Genomic DNA, 22,492 nt, shown 5'->3' with positions numbered 1-22,492 from the left:
TCCAGAAGAAATGTGATCATTTAGAGTTGTGATTAAATTATATTCTTCCCCCTCCTTTTGAATAAGTCAAATGTAATCTTTTTAAAAATGCTTGTATTTTTAAAGATTTCAGGAAATCCACAGTCCTTGGGATGATTTCAGTGGTATTTTGTGATTTAGGGATAACAAATGGTAGTGCTTACTTGGCCAACTGAATTAACTGAGTTTATATCACAAACTGCCTTAGGATGAATTAGCAATAATGAGTGGGGAAATGAGTGGTGGAAGATGTGCATTGCTGGTTTTGCTTCCTTGGGTTTTCCATGTGAAGGAAAAGTTTGAGACTGCCCTAAAGGGACATAAAACAGAGGACATCTAAATCTAATACGAAGAGGAAATTACAGAGATAAAATTTTTGCTGGTTTTTAGCTTTTCTTTAGTATTAAAGGTGCAATATTTTCTAAATTGAAGGAGAATTTCAGCATTGGTTTGGGAAGTCAGATACATAGAAAGCAATGCCAGAACCTTCAATGAGCCTGGGAGTGCTATTGCCAGAGCTGCAAAAAAAATCACCACCCAACTCCTAAAGTTTATCAAGTAAGTGGTATTTTAATCTAAATAATGCTTTAATCCTGGTGCTTTTGAACAGTGGAATGTAACAACAGCTCAGTATCCCTTTGTGGTGAGCCCTGCTTTGACAAGTGTCTGAGTGTTACCTTAAATAGTGACATGTTTAGCTTAGAGGCATTTTAACTTTTTCCCTGGTATTACAGTCCCAAAATGTCACTTGAGATTGAGTATGTGAAGTGGCTCAGCCTGTAAAATGTGACTTCTGTGCTGTCCTGTGTAGAAGTTCCTGTTGTAGCTTGTCTGACTTAATTGAAAGGTTAAAATAAACTGAGAGGTTTATTTTGAAATGAGTGTGGGCAGCCTTCCTGCAGCTGGGCAGGCCCCTTTCAAATCCCTAATCCTGATTTTTATATTCCATTTTACTCAGTTACCCAGTCTTCCCTTTCATATGGAGCACTTGGTTGTGACTGAGTTTAATTTAGGAAACAACAACAGCTCTGCTTTTGCTATTCCAGTAACAGAGATTTAATTGCATTGCAGTGACCAGGACTGTACAAATATTTTTGAATTATGTAGCACAACAGATGATGAACAAGATTGTCATGATGCTGATCTGGTAAGTTGGAGTTTTTTGTGGAAAATTCCAGTAATTTATGGCGGTAAGAAAATACCAGCAACCTTCAAATATTTTTGGTTAATTTGCTGAGTTATTTACATAGCTAATATAAACATGGACTATATTAGGAATTTTTATGAACGTTTTACATCTTTTATTATCAGTGAATTGCATTACTGGTAATATTTAGTGACTGAAGTTCAAAGCTGTTGAGTAACTTCTAACTGCAGTTTCTCATGGTGGTTATTCCTTTTCTCAAACCACTGGAGATTCCAGACTCCAGCACTTGTCCTTATCTTGGATATTGCTTTCCAAGTCTCCCAGATGCTGTGTTGTATTTTTTTAAGCTCATCTTTTGTCTTACTGAAAGAATTAAGAAGAAAATTTAATTCTACCACCGTTTCAAATCTAATGACACTTTTAGCCTCTATCACCTATTTTTTTCCTACATCACTTTTAAGAGAATTGATTTTATTTTGTGCAGGATGATGAAAAATGTGTTCCAAGAACATCATACAGAAGAAGGAAAGTGAGTTGGCCAATCTTTACCTTGTAACCCAAATCAGGTTGAATTTTTTCTTGCTGTATTCCAGTAATGTTTTCCTAACTTTTTTTTTTTTTTTCCCCTCAAGGGACCAGGCTTAAAAAAAGGAAAAAACCTGAAAAGTGGCTATGATGAAAACTGTTGGAAGAAGCAGTGCATGGAACTGGTGAATTTAATTTTCCAGTGTGAGGATTCTGAACCTTTCAGGCAGCCAGTTGATTTGGATCAATATCCTGTAAGTTGTACTTGATAACCTTAATAGAGTCTTCTTTTCTTGCTGTCTTACGATGCTTTGTAAGGGGATTATTTTAGAAAAAAATGTATTTTCTCAATTAAAATGAGTATCTTGAAGGTCTGCAATCTGTTTACTGAGCATGAGCTGTGAATTTTATTTTTTCCCTCTCTTTTAGCTGTTCATGGTAATCTTACTACCCCCATAATCTCTTTTTTTCTCTAAAAACTCAACAAACTTAATTTAAAGGGGAAAAACTTATTTACAGCACATAACTTCTCCTGGTGACTCCACATTTTAAGTTTAAGTCTCACTTCAGGGTTTAAAACATCTTTAGGTTCTCTAAAAAAACAAGACTGGGAGAGAAAGAAAGCTTGAGGTGCTTTGATGGGGTTTGATTTGGGGTTTTCTGTGTGGTTGTTGTGTTTTGGGGCTTTTTTTGGCTGTTTTTTTTTACACCAGTTCTCTTGTTTCTCACAGTAAAGTTCATGGGATAATGAAAAAAGGAAATTTTAAATCAAACTGTCTCAGCAAAAGTGTTCCTTTCTGCTGTGGTGCTTCTTTTTTCACTGCTGCTGAAGATCATTTGTGTAAATTTAGCTACTCCTAAATGACAGAAATAAAATTCAGCATGTTTTTTTCCCTTATACTTTCACAGAAATCTTTTTTTCATATGATTTTTATAGGATTACAGACATATTATAGACACTCCAATGGATTTTGGTACAGTGAAGGAAACTCTGGAAGCTGGGAATTATGACACTCCAATGGAACTGTGCAAAGATATCAGACTGATATTCAGTAATGCAAAATCTTATACTCCAAACAAAAAGTCAAAGGTAGCTGTTACTGTCTGGGGGTTTGTGAATGTCTTAATGAAATTAAATCTTATTTTGCAATTTATTTATCAGTACCTTTGATAAAGCTGCTGCTTGGGTAGATAGTGGGGAGAAATAGGACAAAAATATTTAATATGTTTATTTCCTGTTTATTTGGTGTCACACAGGACTGCCTGTGTTTTTCCTATTGCTTTTCTGTGCAGATTTTAATATTACAAATATTAGTCTTGAATCAAAGGCTCTGTTTTTAATAGAAACCACTTCCTTACCCAGATTTACAGTATGACCCTGAGATTGTCAGCATTGTTTGAGGAGAAAATCCGAAGAATTGTTTCAGATTTCAAAAATGGGCAGAAACAGAATGAGAAGCTACGGAGAAACCAGAGGTACACGAGAAGATTTAACAATCAAAGCTCAGTGCAGCAGCCCACCAAAATGCTCAGGTAATCAAACTGTGAAGGTATAAAGATCTGTCTCAACTGCTGATATTCATATTGGCTCTCACATTTAGTCTGTGAAGAGGGCAGCAGTTGTTTTTTTAAATGTTTGTAACCCCATAACTTTCATGCAGTAGGAAAAATATGTTAAAAAACTAGGGCTTTTTTATAGCATGTAACTGAACAAGGAGACAGAAGAGTAGAAAAGGTTGGGTTTTTTTCTTTAATATTTGAATCAGAAAATCAATATTTAACTAAAATAATGAGGAGCAAAACAAAGATTTACTTGTGGATATAGTACAGTGATGAAAATCTGCATAAATTAAATATTTTGTTACATACAGAAATAAAGTCAGTCCTGTGGAATTACTGGAAATTGTCACTTGCTGTAGTATTCAGTTGGGAGCCAGATTTGCCTTTTCTCTTTGAAGGCAAACAAGCTTTTGACACAATTGCTGTTTGACATGATTAACTCCTGTTCTTAATTTGCATGTGGGACAAAATGCAAAAGCTGAATGTGGTAAATTACTGAAACTGAGCTTTTCCCTTCTGCTGCTGTCCAGTCTTCCTTCTCTGGCAGGAAAAGGGTAGGCGTAAAAGTTTTAATTTTTAAAAAAAATTTAATTTCTGGGGATTACTTTTATACTTGAAAATAACCACCCACCAGGACAGGCAGAAATTGTCTTTTGGATCTCATTTGTGCTCACATCTGGAGAATTGTGTGTGACTGTTCAGTGGGGCACAGCAGAAGTGAGGTTTGGGATAACAGAAATTACACACCTTGTGCACCTTGTGCACCTGGATGAATGTCTGAAAACCTGCACTGTAAGGAAAAAACTTACAAAAAAAAACCAGTTCTGTAGGTGAAAATAAAGGACTGAGCAGGATGGCAGGTAGCACTCAGGCATATGGAGGTAAGGAAGGACCAAATTAGTGAACTTCATTTTAAACAGTGAACTGTAAGGTTCCACTTCTGTGTGTGTTGGGAACTCAGTTTATTGTGGAATAATGTTTGCCTGGATAACATTCAGTTGGAGGCTCATGTGCAACTAACCAGAGGCTGGGAATCCAGCAGGAATTGAGGCTGCTGCTGCAGTGAAAATAAGAGAACATGAATTGTCTGGAGGACATCCACCATTAAATTCTGTTTCTCAGAGCAGAGAAAGATTGTCTCCTCTTGTGTGACTTCCCTAGGAGTGCAGACTGTTATTTAATGAAAGTGAATGTTTTTCATGTTTAGTGTTTATGTTCATGTTTATCCTTGCCAGAGTTAAAACTGTCCCACACCACATTCACTCATAAAATGAGCTCCCAGAAATACAAAATTGAATTAAATGTGTTAAAATACATCGTTGCCTTCTCTCTCCTAGTTTTACAACCTCTGTTGCTTGTCCTCCTTTCACTCTCACTAGAAACCTAAAGCAGAAACCACTAAAGTCTCAGGCCAAACTTGAATCTGAGCAGGAAGATGCTTTTCCTCAGCCTACCTCAAGCAGAGCTGCCTGTGTCACAAGCCATAAACCCAACGCTGGCTCCTACCACCAGAGTTCCTCGGGAGAATCCTCGGATTCTGCCTGCCTGGCATCCTTTGAGAGGAATGGGAAGGCCAGATCCACTCCACTGACTAACTGTTCTGCTTTATCATCAGGTCTGGGTTTAGAATTGCTGCAGTTTGCATTCTGAGTTGTTAAATGAGCTTTATGTTTCTAACATGAAATTGTTTTACACCAAGTTTAGAGTTTTTATGGGATGCACAGTTTTGTGTCTTACTGGATTTTGGACGTTACATCATTTACAGTGAATGTTACAAAAATACTTGTGTACTTCATATAATTTTTTGCTTTGAAATAGTGTAGAATACAGTAAATTTACTTATATTAATGAAGAAATTTGTCAACAGGAAAGCATAGATTATTTGATAATTGATACTATATAAAATACAGGTTGTATGCCCATATATATGTGTTATATAAAACTTCTTATCCACAATTAGCAAATGACAGAAGTTCCCTGAGACTTTAATGCTTTCCCTTTTCCCCTGCACCTCACCTTGAAAAAATTCAGCTTATTTCAAAGAATAAGAGTGCAAGTTCTGGTAGAATCTGTTAGAAAATGTTCTGTGGTTTGGTGGTTTTTTTTGAACATGCTTTTCACTTAAATCTGGTGTTTTAAAAGAGCTGTTTTATTTTAATTGAAGCTTAAATACAGGTTAAAGAAGCTTCCTGTATGAATATGGATTCTGTTGAGGTATCAGTTTGATCCCTGTAAGACATTCAGGCATGAGAATGCATTTTAAAATAATGTGAGAAAACTCTGAAGATTCCAGGATCAGCAAAATGTAACTCTTTACTGGAAGCTGCTTAGAATTCTAACTGCTAATGGCTTTTTTTTTTTTTCTTTTTAAACAGAGAGTGAAATAGAAGGTTCTGGGGTTTCCTCATCTACTTCCTCTTCATCTTCATCCTCCTCAAGCAGCTCAGAAGACAGCAAAGGCTGTTCTGGGGCTCCTGTGTCCTCCTCTCCCCTGCTCAACGGGGTGTGCAGGAGGAACAGCAGTCGCAGGCTGACTCGGAACCAAGCTGCTCAGAGGAAACAGACAGGTAGGGTGCCAGGACTTCCTTGTGAACAGCAAGAAAAATCCAAATTTTTATACTTATATGTTTATAAAAAATAACTGAGTGGAGTTAGTATTTTTTTTTAAACCATTGCATGTGTAAGATAGTAATTTTTTTATTGGTGCTAATTTTGAAGCTCTCAAATATTACGTTCAACTTTTTAAAAGATTTTTTCATGACTAGGGGAAGAGGACAGAAACCAAGAGCTTGGTGAGAGGGAACAACTTGCCACATATCTTAAGAAAAAAACCAGCAATTCATAGAAAGAAGTTCTAATTGTCACAAAACCAGTATGAATCTGAAATTTATGACAGTAAAAGCACCTGACTGTCACTAGGGCTTATATTTCATGCATGTCTGTGGGTTGAACCTGTCCCAGTTTTGACAAGGTTTCAAAGCTGCTGTTTCATATTTTAGATACTAATCCCTGCTTTCCTTCACAGGAACACTTCTTCAGGAGAACGGGAATACAAGGAAAACGGTCAGGAAAAAGTTATATGGAAGTGACTCTGAAAATACTTCAGCGGTGACATCCGAGTCCCTCAGCAACAGCAAGGGCAGGCACAGGAAAACCCCACGCAGGAGTGCTGCTGTGGCTGCCAACAAACTGAGGCTGATGAGTGACGTGGAGGAAGAGGTGTCGAGCTCGGAAAGCATCGGGATCTGCAGGAACAGGAAGCTGCCGCACCGCAACGCCTCGGCCGCCGCCAGGAGAATGCTGCTGGAGGGGTCCGAGGATGAGGCAGGCCTGAAGTCTGAGAGTGACAAAGAAATAGAAGAGCAGCTCAGCAAGAGGAAAACTCTTTCTCAGACTGGCTGCTCTGCTCCACGAAGGAAATTTGTCAGCGAATCTGAGAATGGAAGCTCGGATTCTGAGCGCGACACGCAGAGCAAGCAGAAGAGCTGGCAGAGCAACGGGCACAGACAGCTCCGGGGCCCTGTCTGCTCTGTGTCTCCCAAAGTGAAAAGTCCCACCTTAGACTTTTCAGAGGAGGACTCCAAAAGCCATAATTCTGAGGATGGGAGCAGCCAAAAGGTTTCTGACCAGTCAACACCTGCACATCACAAGCCTGCAGTGAGCAATTCTGAGGATGAGGCGGACTCTGAGTCGGACAGGTGGAACGGCAGGAAAGCCTCTGGGCTGCAGCTCTCTCCTCCTTTAAAAAAAGCAAAAGTCTTGAGTGATTTAGAGGACACAGCAGAATCTGAAGATGAAGCCAGAGAGGAGGAGAAGAGTTTTGTGTGGGACAGCTTGGTGCCCACTAGGATTGTAAGGAGTTCCAAATCTGGAGCTGCCTCCAGCTTCCATCGCTCTTCTGATTCGGACTCAGAGAATGATTGCAATAACAGCAGTTACTGTGAAACTTCTGCAAAAGCAAAGATGAGGAAGAGGAAAGGAAAAACAAAAATTGTTAGAAAAGGTAACATTTTTCAAGTTAATTTTTCTATTTCTCAGCACTGAGTAGATGACATAGGATATCTCCAGGAGAGCAGAGTGTTCTTCTCTTTGTCCAGCTCCTTGTTTTGAGGATTTCAGTAACCCAAACTCTCTGGTTTCAGTTCTGTTACCTTGCCTTAATTTCCTGTTGAGATTTCATGTGCTGCAGCAGATTTACAACTGTTAGTTTCAGTTTGAAGTAACTTTATTGATAGTTTTCCAAAACTAATTTGATGGAAACATGTTTAAACTATTCTCACATCCATGGTGTGCACCAGAACCTGAAACTGGATTTCACTTTGAGATTTTATTTTGTCAATGATGTGTAGAGTCCTTAACACAGGCACTTGGCAGAGGAAAGATTTATATTCCACTTGTTTCAGAAAGTGAAATTCTTTTATTTTTGTGTTTTATTCTGTAATTTTATCTGTCACTCAGATCTTTATGTGGTGGCTGATCATGATTTTGAGAGTTGGTTTGGTTTGAGGTTTTTTTTTAACTTATGAGAATGATGCTGATGTTTATTAAATCAGGTCATGTACATTGTGCCTCTGTATAATCAGGGAATTGGTCCTGATTTGAAATTGGAAAGACTATTCAGAGGTTGGTGTTTGGTGCAATCCTTCCAATCCTGTCAATATACTTTAAGAATCTTAGGAAAATTACTGTTTTTTTAATTAATTATTGGGTGTGTTAAGATGACTCTATCTTGACAGTTTTCCACAAGGAATATTTGTTTGTTTTGTCCCAAGATCTTATATTTAATACATATATAGGGGCATACTTGTAGAGTTCCTATTTTTCAAATAAATATGTATTTTATATATATATATAACTGTAAGTATATATGTGTATATGCACACTGCTCAATTAGCCAGCTAAACAATTTTTGTAGAAGCTTTGCTTTGGTTATTTTCAATATATATATGTTATATAAATAACACATAATCTATTTTGATATGTAAAACAATATATATATACTACATACATATATATACATACATATATAGTATATATATACACATACATACAGTCTGTATGTAGTTGTGTAATGTCTATTATGTTATATATAATATAGATTACAGGTATGTAGTGTTTAGCATGGGATTTTATATATCAGAAAAGCTGAAAGCAGAGTTTTCTGATAAATTGTGCCAATACGTTTTGGGCTGTAGTGCCCCCTGCAGCTGAGCTGGTTGGAGCTAAGGCTGGATTTTCCTGCCCAATATTCCAGGTTTGGAGTTTGGCCTGAGCTCCAGGACACCCTGATGAACCAAACTTTCACATCTTTGTGGCTTTTGAAAGCTCTTCCAGTTTCTGGGGGTACTTGGTTTAATGCTCCCTCCTTCTGCCTCTGCCACCTGGTTGTAGCTTTGCAGCTTTTATTTCTGGATGTTCAGTGAGGAATTTCAATACATTTATTATAGATTTGTTCCAAATTTTAGATCCTGTGTAGAAAGTATAATTGTAATATTCTGGCAGTGTTGCAGAAAGGCTGGGCTTCTTTATTCTTTAGCTTTGTGTTCCAGCTACTTAATAATATTGGAGGACAGTGTACAATATAAGATCTAACTCTTCTTTTTAGTCTGTGGATTAATTCACCTTTCATACAGCATTTTGCAGCGTGCAGCAGAAATGTGTTGTGCTTTGGCCATAAAATCACACAATGCAACTACTACAAGTAGTAATATTCCTGTATCATTTCTGGAAGCTCTTAACAAAGAAAGGAAATTAATTTTCCTTTGAAAATGTAAAAATAGGAATATACTGGAGTAGTACATAAAAATATCTACATTTAAATAAGGACCAGATTTGGTATATAAAGAGATTGTTAATATTGGTACTTAAGCTGGATATTTGAATTTATGCCTCAGAATTTTTCCCTCTGTTTATATTTTTAAATTTACTTCAAAAACTTTGGATATTTTTTTTTTATTCATACGTACGAATTGTCTTATTTAGAAGGGAAACACTGATCTTCATAGTATATGATTTACACATGGAATATTTGTTTTAAAACACAACACAAGCAAGTTCTATATTAATTTAAAAAACACTGAATGGAAGATTAACACTCAGATTGCTGCTAACAGTGAAAGTCACTAAGGAGCTGAAGGGTTTCAATGTTCTTCTGAAACCATCTAAATTTGAAATTTGAAATCCACATGAAATTTGCACCCACGTGAAATGTTAGTTTCCTTTTTTAGGATAAAAGGTCTAAAATGTGTAATTAACGTTGCAATTTTTATTCTAGTAAGAAAAATACAACTTTTAGTGATTATGACAGCATTTGTTTGGTAAGTGAGGGGATTTGTAATTTCTGAGCTAATTAATAGGGTAATGCTAAAGAAAGCTCTTTTGAGACCATGAAAAGGTTTGAAATCTCTAGAGTTAAAAGTATCCCTGGGATACTGCTGGTATTTTTAGTAAAGAATTGAGATAAATTGCACTCAACAGTTGAAATCAAATTCAATATTTGTGTATTTCATTAAAGGTGGCAGCGTTTGGCCGTAATAAACGAATAATTTCAGGAATGTAAGACATTAAAAAGAACTTTTCCATCTTCCTTTTGTAGAGCAAACATCAGAGGAGGCCAGCCAGAGTGCCAAAGTGCTGCGGAGCAGGACATGCATCATCAACTACAAGAAACACATCAGGCTGTCCAGCGTGGGGGAGAAGAAGAACCCCCGCAGGTGTGCCACGCTGGCAGCCAGCAAGATCAAGATAATGAGCGATGCAAAGGAGGAATTATCCAGCTCAGAAAGTGTTTGCCCAGTCAGGAAGAACCGCAGGCAGCTCCAGGGCAGCGTGTCCTCGGTGTGCAGGAAGAAGCTGTTCAACAGCTCGGAGGTGGAGGCTTGTTCCAAGTCTGAAAATGAGAGTGAGCAGGTTTCTGGCAGGAAAAAACCTTCCTGCCCTGAGCCTTCTGTTTCTAAAAGGAAATATATTATTGAGTCTGAGAATGAAAGGACTGACTCGGAGACAGAGACTCGGAAGCGGAGTGATAACCACGTGCAGCCACACAAACCCCTCTGTGCTGCAGCTCTGAATAATAATTTTGACTACGACTCCTCAGAGGAGAATTCCACAAACCACAGGGTAGAAAATGGGGGAAACTGGGGAATTTCTAGGCAGGCAGCTTCAGCCCACGACCATTGTACGAGTAACTCCGAAGAGGAGGTAGATTCTGACTTGGCTAAACTTGAAACTAAAAATACCAGAGTAGCAGCAAATAAAAAACCCAGAGCTTCTTTCAAGAGATTAAAACGGGTGGATGATTTCAAGGAAACAACAGAATCCGAAAGGGGGGGGAAAAAAGAGGAGAAAAGCTCCGTCTCCGAGGATGTGGAAGCACCCGGGGCTGCAGGAAGCTCCAAAGCCAACTTCAGCCGTTTCTCCTCGGACTCTGGAACTGACACCACCATCTGCAGCGCCGCCGCGGACACCAGGAAGCGCAAGAGGAAATCCAAACCCGGCAGGAAAGAAACCCTGAACCACGACTCCCTGAAGCCTTGCAGGAGGCCTCAGCGCAGGAAACGGCGGAAAGGCAGCCAGGAGCAGGACTCGGAGGAGGTGGAGTTCGGCGAGTGCCGGCGGCGGCGGCGCTCCAAGATCCGCACGCGCAACGGCGGCCGGCGCACCGTGCGCTACCACGACGACGACGACGACAGAGCCCTCGAGGAGGCCGCCTGCGAAACGTAACCTTAACAAAAGGATAGCCAGCCCATCTCTTTTTTTTTTTGTTGTTTTTTGTTTTTTTTCTTTTGTTTTTTCTTTTTTTTTTTAATGGTAATAGCACTAGAACTCCTGGTGGGTGCTGGCTCTTCTTTGTCCTACATTTCAGGGAATATATTTATATTTTTCTATGAAAAAGTTATGAATGTGATTAGATGATGACTTTCTCCTTTTTCATATTTTGACTTGCACTTGCCTGCCCATGTAGCAGCATTTAGCACAGATGCCAAAATGTGCCTCATTATAGGGGCAATTTTTTTGTCTTTACTGGTATTTTATTACATATAAACAAGAGTTAAAAAAATGTTAAAACACTGCAAACAGGTTAATAGCAGTATGTTGAGTATTATTGTTATGGGTGCTGCAATGAAATACTACCTAGGTCATGCAACATTCAAGAACAGATTTCAAACATCTCTAATGCTGTATGAAATCATCTACAATAGTAACAGGCTTCTAAATAATAGTACACACTCTAAAATCCTGGTGGATGCAAGCATTGCTTCCAGAGAGGAATGACAAGGCTGATAACTTCCCAGCTCCATCAGTGCAGGTGTGTTCTGTCCTTGCATTGCTGAGAAGCTGTGACCAGTGAAGCAGTTGATTTGCCACTTCCAGAGGCTTTGGTGAACAGAGGGTTCTGCTGACAGGTAGTACATCATTAATGTGACTTCTATACTGTAAACTTTTAAGATTATGAAATGCAGGTGAACTCTTGGGCCTAAAGGGTTTTTGTGTGTTTTCTTTATAAAATAGAAAAACAAACAAAACACTTGTTCTGTTTTCTTTATGCGTGGAAAGCTTGAGGTGCAGGATTCCGACATTCCAGACCTTTTTTTGCTACGTTTCTGTTGTTCCTCCATATTTAAAATGTTTGAATGTTGGATTTCCCATTGATTAAACCTTACCAGTTTCTGAGCTCTGCAGTATATCTCCTGTTTTCACAATGTTTGAGGTGGCTCTTGTTGACAGGAAGGAAAAATTTCTCCAGGAAAATACATGGAAGTCCCTGGTTTAACACATATCAACAACAAAAACACACAGCAGCTCTAAATTCTTAGTTTCCCCTGGAATTGTGCTGGTGGGAGCCCCACGATGGCTGCCCCCAGCCCAACACCAGGGAATCTCTGCTCCTTCCTCAATCCAGGGTTCCTCCTCTACTCTGCAGCTTCCCTTTCTCACACTTTGGAAAACTTGGTCATTCCTGATCTCATCATCCAGTACAAGGTGTGGCAAAATATCAGATATATCCTAACCTAGCTCATGTGAACTGAAATAGCAAGTTTGGGAATTGGTTTTCCAGCAGGTTGGACTTGTAGTGGGACCCAGAAGTGTTTGGGGGTAAAAAAAATTATTGCAGCTGCACAATCCTGGTGAATAATGACAGAACCTGTACAAATGGAAATTATCATGGAAAATGGGGCTGCCATCAGTGAGAGCCACTTCTCCAACACCCTCACTGACACTGGTTGCATTTACCATCACTTTTGCTCTCCCAGATGTTATCTCAGCACTGAGAAATACTCTTTTTTTTTCTTCCTTAAAACTTCCATGTGAAGTCCAAAAATAATTTCAATGGTCCTCAGCACAGAGAAATGCTCTTTTATTTTTCTTCCTTAAAGCTTCCATGTGAAGTCCAAAAATAATTTCAATGGTTCTTGCCCCAGGAAGTTTTATTTAGAGCATAGTCTTTAATGGGATGCAGAATAATTTTGTAAATTCAAGATAAATGTTTATCTGGATTCTTTATTTGGTTTCTGAAGTACAAACACAGTTGTGTTTAGTGATAAAACTTGAAGGTGGCTTTGTGTTTTGTTTGAGGAGCAAACTTTGTTATAAGACAGTAAGTCCACTCTTTATCTTTTCCATAAACTTTATTGTTTAGTAGCTGCTTATTCTCAGTGTTCTCTGGAGTACAACCTCCAGTTTGGGAATAATTGAACTGAACATCAGAGTTTTTATTAATTTTCAGTTTGAACAGCTAAAATCTGGCTGGTAGGTTTGTATTTCTAATCTAGGCTTAGATTTACAAAGCTGTTTTTCTTTCAGGGGCTGTGTTCTGTCACTGCACACACAGGTTGATGATCCCTGAAAGCTGGAGAAGGTTCTGGCCTTTGGGGCTGCAGATCCCAGAGGGAGTCACTGCCTTGGGGACCCTGACACTTTCATTTTCTAGGCAAAGCATGTGCTGCTCTGTAGTTCCTAATTTTATACACATAGTGGGAAGAGAAATTATTTAACTCAAAGGTATTTTGAGTCTTTCACCCTTTAGAAAATTTATTTATTTTTAATTTATTAAAGGAGCATGGTGGCTCTTATAGAACTGGGAGTCCTTTTATCTTCCTTTAAGTGAGCATTTTTGATTTGGTCTAGCTATACTCAGGGAAGTAAAGTAGTAGGCCTTTAAAAGCGGGATCTTTTTTTAATGTGACTTTTGGGGGATGTTTTGGTTTGTCTTAGAGCAGGACCCGAGTCTGTGATGGTGATCAGGCAGCTTGCACAGAGGGAAACATGAAAGTGCAGGACAGAATCGTAAAGGAAGCAAAATCTTCTTTCATGTTACAGGCTTTGATGTACATGTGTTAGTGGACCAAAGTAAAGCTGTGCATACACCTGGAATTTCACTGTGCTCTTCTTTGGTTCAACCAGGTCAAGGGACAACAATTGTCCCCGTGGGGCTGGAAAGCTGGGAAAGCCCTGGGGGTGCTGGGGACAGGGCCGGACACGAGCCCAGGGGTGCCCAGGTGGGCAAGAGGCCACTGGCAGCTGGGCTGGATGAGGAATTGTGTGTCCAGCAGGAGCAGGGCAGGGATTGTCCCTCTGTGCTGGCTCTGAGAGGCCCCTCGAGGGCTGTGCCCAGTTCTGCTCCTGCAGGAGAGACCTGGAGGGGCTAGAGCATGTCCAGGGCAGGGAACGGAGCTGGGAAGGGGCTGGAGCCCCAGCAGGGGCTGAGGGAGCTGGGAAGGGGCTGAGCCTGGAGCAAAGGAGGCTCAGGGGGCCCTTGTGGCTCTGCACAAGTCCCTGCCAGGAGGGGACAGCCGGGGGGGTCGGGCTCTGCTCCAGGGAACAGGGACAGGACAGAACAGCATCGAGGTCAGGCAGCGGAAGTTCAAAAGGGATATCTGGATGATTTTTTTTTCACTGAAAGGATTGGTAATCCTTGAAAGGGAAGCGATGGAGTCACCGTCTCTGCGAGCTCGCCACAGCCGTGCGGAGCAGGCCCTTGTGGCGGCGCTCGGCGCTGCCCCCGCGGAGCCTCCCGGGCCTGCTCGGCGCTGAGGGCGGGGCCGCGCAGGCGCGGTGGCGGCCATGGCGACCTTCTTCGGCGAGGTGGTGGTGGCCCCGTCCCGGGCCGGCCTGGACGAGGAGGAGGAGGCGCGGGAGGAGACGCCCGAGGACCGGGAGATCCGCAGGGAGATCGAGAAGAAAAGGTACCGGCAGCGCGGGAGGCTCAGGCTGGAGCTCAGGGAAAGGTTCTTCCCCCTGAGGGTGCTGGGGCTGCCCAGGCTCCCCAGGGAATGGGCACGGCCCCGAGGCTGCCAGAGCTCCTTTGTCCAGGGATGCCCAGGGAGGGATTGTTGGGTATCTGTAAACCCAGGAGCTGCGTTTGGATGGTCCTTGTGGTCCCTCCCAGCTCGGGCTCTTGTGGGGTTCCTTTCGCAGGGAGGTCGAAGTGCTGTGGAGCTGTGGCGAGCAGCCCTTGGAGTGCTCCAGGTTCATCGTGGCCATCGGCAGGAACGCTGCGGGTGCGTGCAGACCCACAGCTGCTGGGTGTGGGGTAAACCTGGCGAGGCACAACGTGGGAGGGAGGTGTAAATGTGCCAGGACATTCCCTGCTCCAAGTCCCAGTGTCCAGCCTGGCCTTGGGCACTGCCAGGGATCCAGGGGCAGCCACAGCTGCTCTGGCAATTCCATCCCAGCCCTGCCCACCCTGCCAGGGAACAATTCCAAATTCCCAAGATCCCATCCAACCCTGCCCTCCTTGAGTTCAACTCATTGCCCCTTGTCCTGTCATCCCATTACATTATGAAAAATCCTCCTCCAGCCTTCTTTAAGCCCCTCTATTTACTGAACGTGCAGCTCCTCATTTAAGAGCAGAGGTTAAACCTGGAGGCAGCTGAGTTGTCCAGGGAAAGCTGAAGTTCCTCTGTACATGGGAAACACAGTTATTGTTGCAGCTGTTTACTCCTCCTGAAAACTGATGTATTTTCAGTTGAATAGGAAAAGTGAAGTATGTTTTAGTTTGGGATTTTAGTTAGGACAATCCCCCTTTTCCTTTACCTGGCTTTTGCTTGGTAGACTCTCCGGGATTGTTTATTAATTGACAAAAGTTTTGATCTTGCTTGCATTTAAGTCACATTTAAATGGCAGTTAGATTTTATCAGAGATAACTTTGCTAATTTGTTTGGATTTTGTTCAGGTTTTTCCTTGAAAAATGGTAATAGATAGTTTGAATCTGTCTTCTGTAGCTTTTGACAGGAATCTGATTTATGAACATTTTTTTGCCACATTCTTGCCTCTGTTTTCTAGAACAGTGTAATAGTTCTGCCCTGCTGCTTCAGTGAGTTTTGGTTTTAATCTGCTATATCTTATGTCAGCAGGTATTAGAGACTTAATATCTCACATCCTTAATTAATACTAAACAATTTGAAGTTGATGGTAATAGTATAATTCCCAAGAACAAGTGATTTTTGTGTTAGGGATCTGTATATATTGAACATCTCTTCATCTTTTTAAATTTGAGTACAGCAGGGCTAATCACATTGCTGATGTTATTTAGATTTGGTCAGTAAATCCAAGCTGATAAAAATGAGTTATTCTTCTTTCAGATTGCAAAGGAATAATCTAATTTAGTCCAGCTATTTATTTGTAAAGCAGAGGTTTTATTCTTTATAAAATAACAGTATTTTTAATGGGTTTTGCAGCTTTCCTGTCATCTTTTATCCTGGATTCTGTGTGCTGGGAAGTGGTTGGAGTTGTGAAGCTGTGGAATGAGTGGTGCAGAACATCCAGCACCACAAATGTCCTCCCCACAGACTCTTTCTGTTTGTTCTACAGATTGATATCAGATCCCACAGTAAGTGACTTGAGCAGTAATTCCTCTGGGCTTTGGCTGTCTGAAAAAGAGAGCCTTCATCCACCCCCAGACAGGGCACTGCAGGATCATGGGTTAATCTCATAAATGATCTGAAGGGTTAATTCTCACTAAAACTCTGTGAACTTCTGTCTGGAGCTCAGCACAGAGATGTCACAGCCCCGTGGCTTCACTGCATTTGTGAGCAAAAAATCCTCATTGAAACAGAGTTAAAGGAACCCAAAATACCTGAACAAGTTATTGTCTGCAGCCACATCATCCTTACAGGTGATGATGAGCTGCTGTTGTGCCCTTTAGACCACTTGCTTACACAAGTTTTTACTTTTTTTCAGGTTTTGTTGTGCCAGTGTAGTTGCTACGTGGCTGAGGATCAACAGTTCCAGTGGCTTGAGAAGGTAAAACTGACAAGAAAATAAATGGAGTAATAAAATCCTGAGGGTGGGGATCTTGCTCTCTGATACTTTAACCATGACAATGTTAAATAAGTTTCCCCTGTGGTTTTCTTTTATTAAATATTCAAAAGTAGATAAATTTACTCTCTGCAGGATCTTGAAATCCTTTTCAAAATGCTGCCACCTGTATCTGCTGTAAGCTCCCAGCTGAGTGCAGTCACTCCTGGCCAGTTTCAATTTTGTTGGCCCTTAACCACTTCCCAAACCTTTTTCCTGCTTGCTTTTCATTTCCCATGGCTTATTTCAGCTGCATTTCACCTCTGGGAGAATTTTTTTCCTTCAAAAAAACAGCAGCAATTTGTACAGCTGCCAAAGGATCACCAGACAAACCAGTTGTGGAGCTCCTGGTGGATGGTGTCAGCTGCTGGGAGTGTTCTGCGCCTTTCCCAGATTTAACATTCCCAGGGCCTCACCCCAGCATCATCCAGGTACAGGAGCCCTGCTGGCTCAGGGAAGTCCCTCCAAATATCATCATTTTGATTTTAATAAGATAAAGCCAAGGGGTGAATGTTCCTCCTCTTGATTTTCCTGATGGATTTGGGTCGCTGCTTTGCCTGGAGGAAGTGTGGCTTATTTTGTCTTGCTGTCTGTCTGTCTGCTCCCTCCCTGCCTGCCTTTAAATCTCTGCTGAGCTGATGGACCAGCAGGGATTCTAAAGCTGGGCTTAGAGGTAAGTACAGCTTTGCTGGGGGATCACAGCTTATGTGGAAGTTTAAAAACCCTGAGACCTCAGATGTTTTGCTGTATTCCACACGTTCCTGCACTTCATTTGAAGTGGGATTGCAGAAGTAGGATGGCTGGGGGGTTGTTGTCTTCCCCAGTTGTTTGGGATGTGTGTGATTTCCAGTGTGGGTGTTCCTGAACAGTAGGAGTGTGGTTGTACCAAGTGAATGTTCCTGAGTATTTTTAGATTTTGTGGTTATTGGTATTTTTAAATGTGCAGCAGAAACAACGTGCTGCCAATCTCTTTGCTTTTCATGTGAGTGGCAGCCCTGTTCTGTGTGTAAATCCTGATTTACTGAGCATCTTGTGCTGACAATCTTTTTGCTTTTCATGCAGCCCTGTTCTGTGTGTAAATCCTGATTTACTGAGCATTTCCCATCTCCACAAGTCAGATCTTTACATCTGGCTGTGTTTTCTCTGTAAGGATCACTGACAAACCAGAACACACAGGCTGGAGTTTTGCAGCCATGAATTCCAGCCTGTGTTCCCAACAAAGCAAGTGGAAAATATATGGGCTTCTGAATATTTGTCAGATTTCTGTCACAGTGGTGACACAGTGACAGTGATGGGAGGGCACAGGCACCTTCCCTCCTGGGGTTGGTAAACAGACAGAAACAGGCAAGTTTCTGTCACAGTTTCCAAATTCTCTATTTTTTTCCCCTGTTGGTATTTTGTGATGGCCAGAAGGTTTTGTACTTCAAAACTCTGTTCTTTGAATATGAGGAAGAAAACTTAGGGTTCTCTTTCTCAATTCAACTTGAATAGAATGAAATAAAATCTGTGCATTTAAAATAAAGTCTCTTACAATATTGTAGGACATCTGGGGAGCACAATTTTCATTTCAAATGTTATGCAGCTCAGTGAACTGCTTGTTTTTATTTGGAATCCTTCTTTCTGCAGTCACCATTAACTAAAGCAGTAAATCTTAATGTATTGAACAGAAAGTGCTGAAAACCTAAAACCTCTCCAGAAGATCACTTGACTTGGTAAATATGTCAGCTGTTATTTTGAGGTTTTTATCTCTATCTCAGGAGCAATGCCTGGGAAATTTCTACCTGAAGGCTGTGATTCAGGCTGGTTTTTCTCCTGCAAACCTGAGTTCAAGTGCCCTTTGCTCTGAAATTGAAATGAATCCTTGAGGTTCCTCTGCCTTTATTGCGAGAAGAGAACTTTTGCTGATGTTTATTTTTCAATTTCAGGTTTTTGGCTCCATGCAGAAGAAAGGCTTGCAAGTAACCATCCTTTCCACGTGTCCTGTAGCTGATTATAAAACTCAGGAATCCACTCTGACACTTGTATCTCCATTCCTGAAGGCCTTGAAGACCAAAGAATTCCAGGAGCAGGTCTGCTGCCCGCTGCTGGAGCAGCCCAACATCGTGAGGGACCTTCCTGCTGCTGGTACTTTTCAATTTCAATTATTTACAGAATTCCCCCTGAGGAGCATCCCACTGCAATTAGAATTTTTGCTTAATTGTGGGAACTGGCTGACAAGTCAGCTTTTTAAAAATTAATTACTGCCAGATTCACATCTTACACATTGCCCTGGAAAACAGGGACAGTTTTCCAAACCAGCCACAAATCATTTCACCAGTTATGTGTGAGACTGAAGTACTGGGAAATCCTCCAGTATAGCCTTATAAAGCATATTGTACAGTGAAGTTTTTTGGGAATTTTACTTAGAAATTAAATAAGTTTTATTAAGAATTTTTTTAATCTGAGCATCCAGAGTAAAAGCTCATAAAGTCCTTTTTGTATATAACAGGTAAGGAAGCTTGCACAGGTCTACTGATCAACCTCATGGAAAAATCAGGTTCAGTTTTATTATGTAATTTAATAAAAAACTTGAGTTTTTCATTCTAGAATCCCTAATGGTAGCAGTGTGAGGAAAGGCTTGTCTGGCAGGAGTTAAAGTGGATGATTTTCTCTTGTTCACATTCCTTTTTATGTTTTTTTGTTGTTGTTGTTGTTTTTTGGGGGTTTTCTTGGGGGGTTTGTTTGGGTTTTTTGCCAATGTTGCTATTATTTTTATTTATTTTATGTTTAATTAAATATTATATATATACATGTGTGTGTGTGTATATATATATGTGTTTGTGTGTATATATATATATACATGTGTGTATATATATATATACACATATATATATAGTAATTATTTATTTTTATGTACAGTTTACAGGTAAGGTATGTGCCAGGAAGAAACACCTGCATTTAACTAATTTTTGGTTTTAACTAATTTTTGGTTTTAACTAATTTTCCTTGTCTAGCTGGGGGATGAGGAGAGGCTGCTCCAGCAGTCAGGATCCTGAGCTGGTAATTTAACTCCCATGGGTTTAAAGTGCTGATTTTCATACACAGAACAGAGGTTCCTTTTGTGCTGAGTTTAACAGAGGTGTCCTTTTGCCCTCGTTCAGTTCTGAGTTACTGCCAGGTGTGGCAGATCCCTGCAGTGCTGTACCAGTGCTACACTGATGTCATCAAGCTGGACACGGTGACCATCGAAGCCTTCAAGCCTCTGCTCTCTTCTAAGCTCCTCAAGAGTTTAGCCAAGGTAAAGTTCCATATTTAAAATTAAGGGGAGCTTCTGTCTGTTTTCATCTCTTGCATTCTGCTGGTTTTGTTTCCCTGTGGGGATTGCATCTGAAAAGGCAGAAAAATACAGATTTTAATGACTGCTTTGTACCTGCTGTAAAATCTGTGTGGCTTAGAAATAATGAATCTACAGCTGCCTTCAAAACTTCATTGTGAATTTTCAGGCTCTTCTAATGGTATGGATATATCAGGGAGGGGTTTCTTGTGCTTGTCTAAGCTGCAGTTTCCTTTGGAGTTGCCTCATTTAAAACTTCTGAGCTTTTTGTTGTGTGGTTTTTTTATTATTTTTACATTTTATAGTCATATACCAGATGCCTCTGTTCTAGCTCTAAATCTGCCTCTCTTCTGGCATACAGGAAGGTTTCTTAAGATAACCCATTTTGACCTTTAACTTATTTTTGGAGCTAAAAGGCCACGTTTCTGAAGACATTTTTACACTAATCCAGCAGCTGTGAAATCCAGCCTGGCCTTGAACCACTTCCAGGGATGAGGCAGCCACAATTTCTGTGTGCCACCATCCTCACAGTAAATCCCACTGCTCCCATAAATTCCCATTGCAGCTCCTAAAATGAATGTTTTACTGGTCCTGAAATGGTTTTAATTGAATTCTACTTGGTTGAGAACACTTTGAACCCAGATTTAAATGCCCAAAGAGGTCTGTGTGTACTGAGGTGTTTATTTCACTTCTGAAATCAGTTTTCAGTGCAGCTCATTCTGTTCTCCTGAATAAGTCTGAGTAGGACATAAATATTTAAACTCTGAAGGAGAACAGTGACAGAGACTCTTCCCCTCATGGCCAAGCAAGGAGGAATGCAAAAAAATAAATCCCATTTTCTTGCTGCACTGCAGATTCCTGTGAACAACTTCATTCAGAAGACCTGAGTTTTGCTCAGTTAATATCTTAATAAAAGTGATATTAATATATTTAATTAATCTAATGAAATAATATATAATTATTTAATTATAATCTCTAATAAAAATTAGTTAATATCTTAATAAAAATGATGTTCAGAGTATTGAAAATGGGACCAGGGGAGTTCTTGCTTTGCTCCCAGCACTGTGGTGATGCTGATCCTCTCTTCTTTTCCCCAGGATGCCTCTGAAAGCACAAAGATTTTGAAGAAGTTCCTGACAACCAGTGAAACTCACAATAATATCTACATCTGACAAGGACAGTTATGCTGCACTTTTGCAAACTCCAGTTTCTTCTCTAGAGGACTTCTGGGATTTTTTTTTTTCCCCTTAAAAGTAGAATAAATTCCAGTAGATTTTTACTTTTCCACTCATTTTTGTTGCTTTTAACTTCATCACTGAACACTCTTCTGCATGGCTTGGAAGACTTTTTTTCTGGAGTGATTTTAGGAAAGATCTCTTGGATATGAAAAGCAACTCCTTTTTCTCCTCCTGAAGGGATTGTCTTACCTAGAAGTATTCCTTTTTTATTTTAAAGAGGGAAATGTAGATAAGGAATTCTGTCTGTATCTAACGAGACCTCTCCCTTTTTTACTTCATTTTGAGAGCTGAAGGTTTTTCTAATATTTGATGCTCTTAAAAGATTTGTTTGTGATCAAGAAAATGCATTCTCTCTCCTTTTCCATCCACAGAGAATTTTGCTTATGTTTATTTATGGCTCCACATGCCCTTTTTAATTTATATATTGATACAAAATGCAGTAATTAAAGTATGGTAAATGCCTTTAAAACTTGCTAGTGAAAAATAACCTCTCCTGATCAAAGGGGCTGGCAGGATCACAGGCTGCTTCAGCTGGATTTGCCAGGGCAAACTGATTTAATTCACTTTAAACCACCAAAATTTGGGGAACGGTAGGAATAATAAAAGATCTCTTAGGCAGAGCAGGTGATTTTTAGAGGAAAGTAAAAGGCTCTAAAGTGTCTCAGAAAATTCTCTGGAAGTTGGTAACAATTTCAGCAGTTTATTTCAAGAATTAACTCAGTTAGGATTGAGGTGCAGTTTTGAGTTGTACTCTGTTTAATTTAACATTCTGTTTAAGAAAATTGTATTCAAGTATTAATTTGCTCCCTGGTAATTCTGTTCTCTGCTGGGTGCAGCTTTGATTTACACTGGATGCTCAGTGGGTATTTCTGAACAGTGTTTTCCTTCCCAGAACTGTCACTGATTTAAATTTCAGTTCAGGTAATGACAGATGAGCACATCTTGCCTAAAGTGGTGCTGGATTTTGGACCTGGATTTTGGAACAAATTCTGAAGCTTTGTTGGGGTTTTCCCCCCCATTTCTGTCCATCTTTTTAATTCATAAATTGGTTTTCTGTGTGATCTGAGCTGAGAATTCTGTTGTTTTGAAAGTTGGCTGCACCATTTTCTTACTTTTATGTGTTTGGTTCATTATAAATAAAGCAGATAACAAGAAATATCTTTAACAGTAAGTTATGCAGATCCTTAGAGGAATTGTGAATGTATTTCTGGTATTGGTGTGGTCACCCAGGCACTTTGCAATGTTTTAAAACAGTTACTACATCACATTTAATTCAGTTTTTACTACCTGGCTTTATGCTGGGGTGTGGGATGCTCCTAAACACCTTGAATAAAAGTGGCAAACAAAACCATGGCAGCCTGGGACATGAAATCAGACTGAAACCTGGTGTTC

General features: G+C 40.2%; 2 protein-coding genes across 3 annotated transcripts in view; both read left to right on the top strand.

The window, feature by feature from the left end:
- Positions 1 to 12,050, top strand: part of BRWD1 (bromodomain and WD repeat domain containing 1) — a 43,170-nt gene extending 31,120 nt beyond the window's left edge. Inside the window, exons 32-41 of the mRNA XM_041399818.1 lie at positions 451 to 576; positions 1,090 to 1,165; positions 1,650 to 1,694; positions 1,798 to 1,944; positions 2,628 to 2,780; positions 3,054 to 3,223; positions 4,630 to 4,865; positions 5,626 to 5,817; positions 6,276 to 7,253; positions 9,846 to 12,050. Coding sequence (XP_041255752.1) covers positions 451 to 576; positions 1,090 to 1,165; positions 1,650 to 1,694; positions 1,798 to 1,944; positions 2,628 to 2,780; positions 3,054 to 3,223; positions 4,630 to 4,865; positions 5,626 to 5,817; positions 6,276 to 7,253; positions 9,846 to 10,972 — 3,250 coding nt within the window. The 3' untranslated portion in view covers positions 10,973 to 12,050. The remainder of the gene's footprint in view (positions 1 to 450; positions 577 to 1,089; positions 1,166 to 1,649; positions 1,695 to 1,797; positions 1,945 to 2,627; positions 2,781 to 3,053; positions 3,224 to 4,629; positions 4,866 to 5,625; positions 5,818 to 6,275; positions 7,254 to 9,845) is intronic.
- Positions 12,051 to 14,282: 2,232 nt separating this feature from the next.
- On the top strand, positions 14,283 to 22,271 carry PSMG1 (proteasome assembly chaperone 1). 2 transcript variants are annotated; one of them, XM_041399966.1, is made up of 8 exons: positions 14,283 to 14,436; positions 14,669 to 14,751; positions 15,931 to 16,082; positions 16,433 to 16,495; positions 18,475 to 18,507; positions 18,589 to 18,673; positions 19,690 to 19,826; positions 20,960 to 22,271. In XM_041399966.1, the coding sequence occupies exons 1-8, from the start codon at positions 14,315 to 14,317 to the stop codon at positions 21,032 to 21,034; spliced, it is 750 nt and encodes a 249-aa protein (XP_041255900.1). In that variant the 5' UTR covers positions 14,283 to 14,314; the 3' UTR covers positions 21,035 to 22,271. The 2 variants fall into 2 exon arrangements, with proteins under 2 accessions (XP_041255900.1, XP_041255899.1); XM_041399965.1 differs by having other exon boundaries at positions 18,475 to 18,673.
- The last annotated feature ends 221 nt before the right edge of the window (positions 22,272 to 22,492 follow it).

The sequence above is a fragment of the Onychostruthus taczanowskii genome, unplaced genomic scaffold (assembly GCF_017590055.1).
Source record: "Onychostruthus taczanowskii isolate IOZ18803 unplaced genomic scaffold, ASM1759005v1 scaffold17, whole genome shotgun sequence".
Lineage (NCBI taxonomy): Eukaryota > Metazoa > Chordata > Aves > Passeriformes > Passeridae > Onychostruthus > Onychostruthus taczanowskii.
The sequence above is the reverse complement of the archived record's forward strand: the minus strand, read 5'-3'. Positions and strand labels throughout refer to the sequence as shown.

Bases quoted from the DNA above. Each gene is read 5' to 3' on its own strand.
- PSMG1 (XM_041399965.1), top strand. From the start codon at position 14,315: ATGGCGACCTTCTTCGGCGAGGTGGTGGTGGCCCCGTCCCGGGCCGGC. The intron at 16,083-16,432 runs GTAAGTGACTTG...ACTTTTTTTCAG, and splicing joins GATTGATATCAGATCCCACA to GTTTTGTTGTGCCAGTGTAG. The intron at 18,674-19,689 runs GTACTTTTCAAT...GCCCTCGTTCAG, and splicing joins GAGGGACCTTCCTGCTGCTG to TTCTGAGTTACTGCCAGGTG.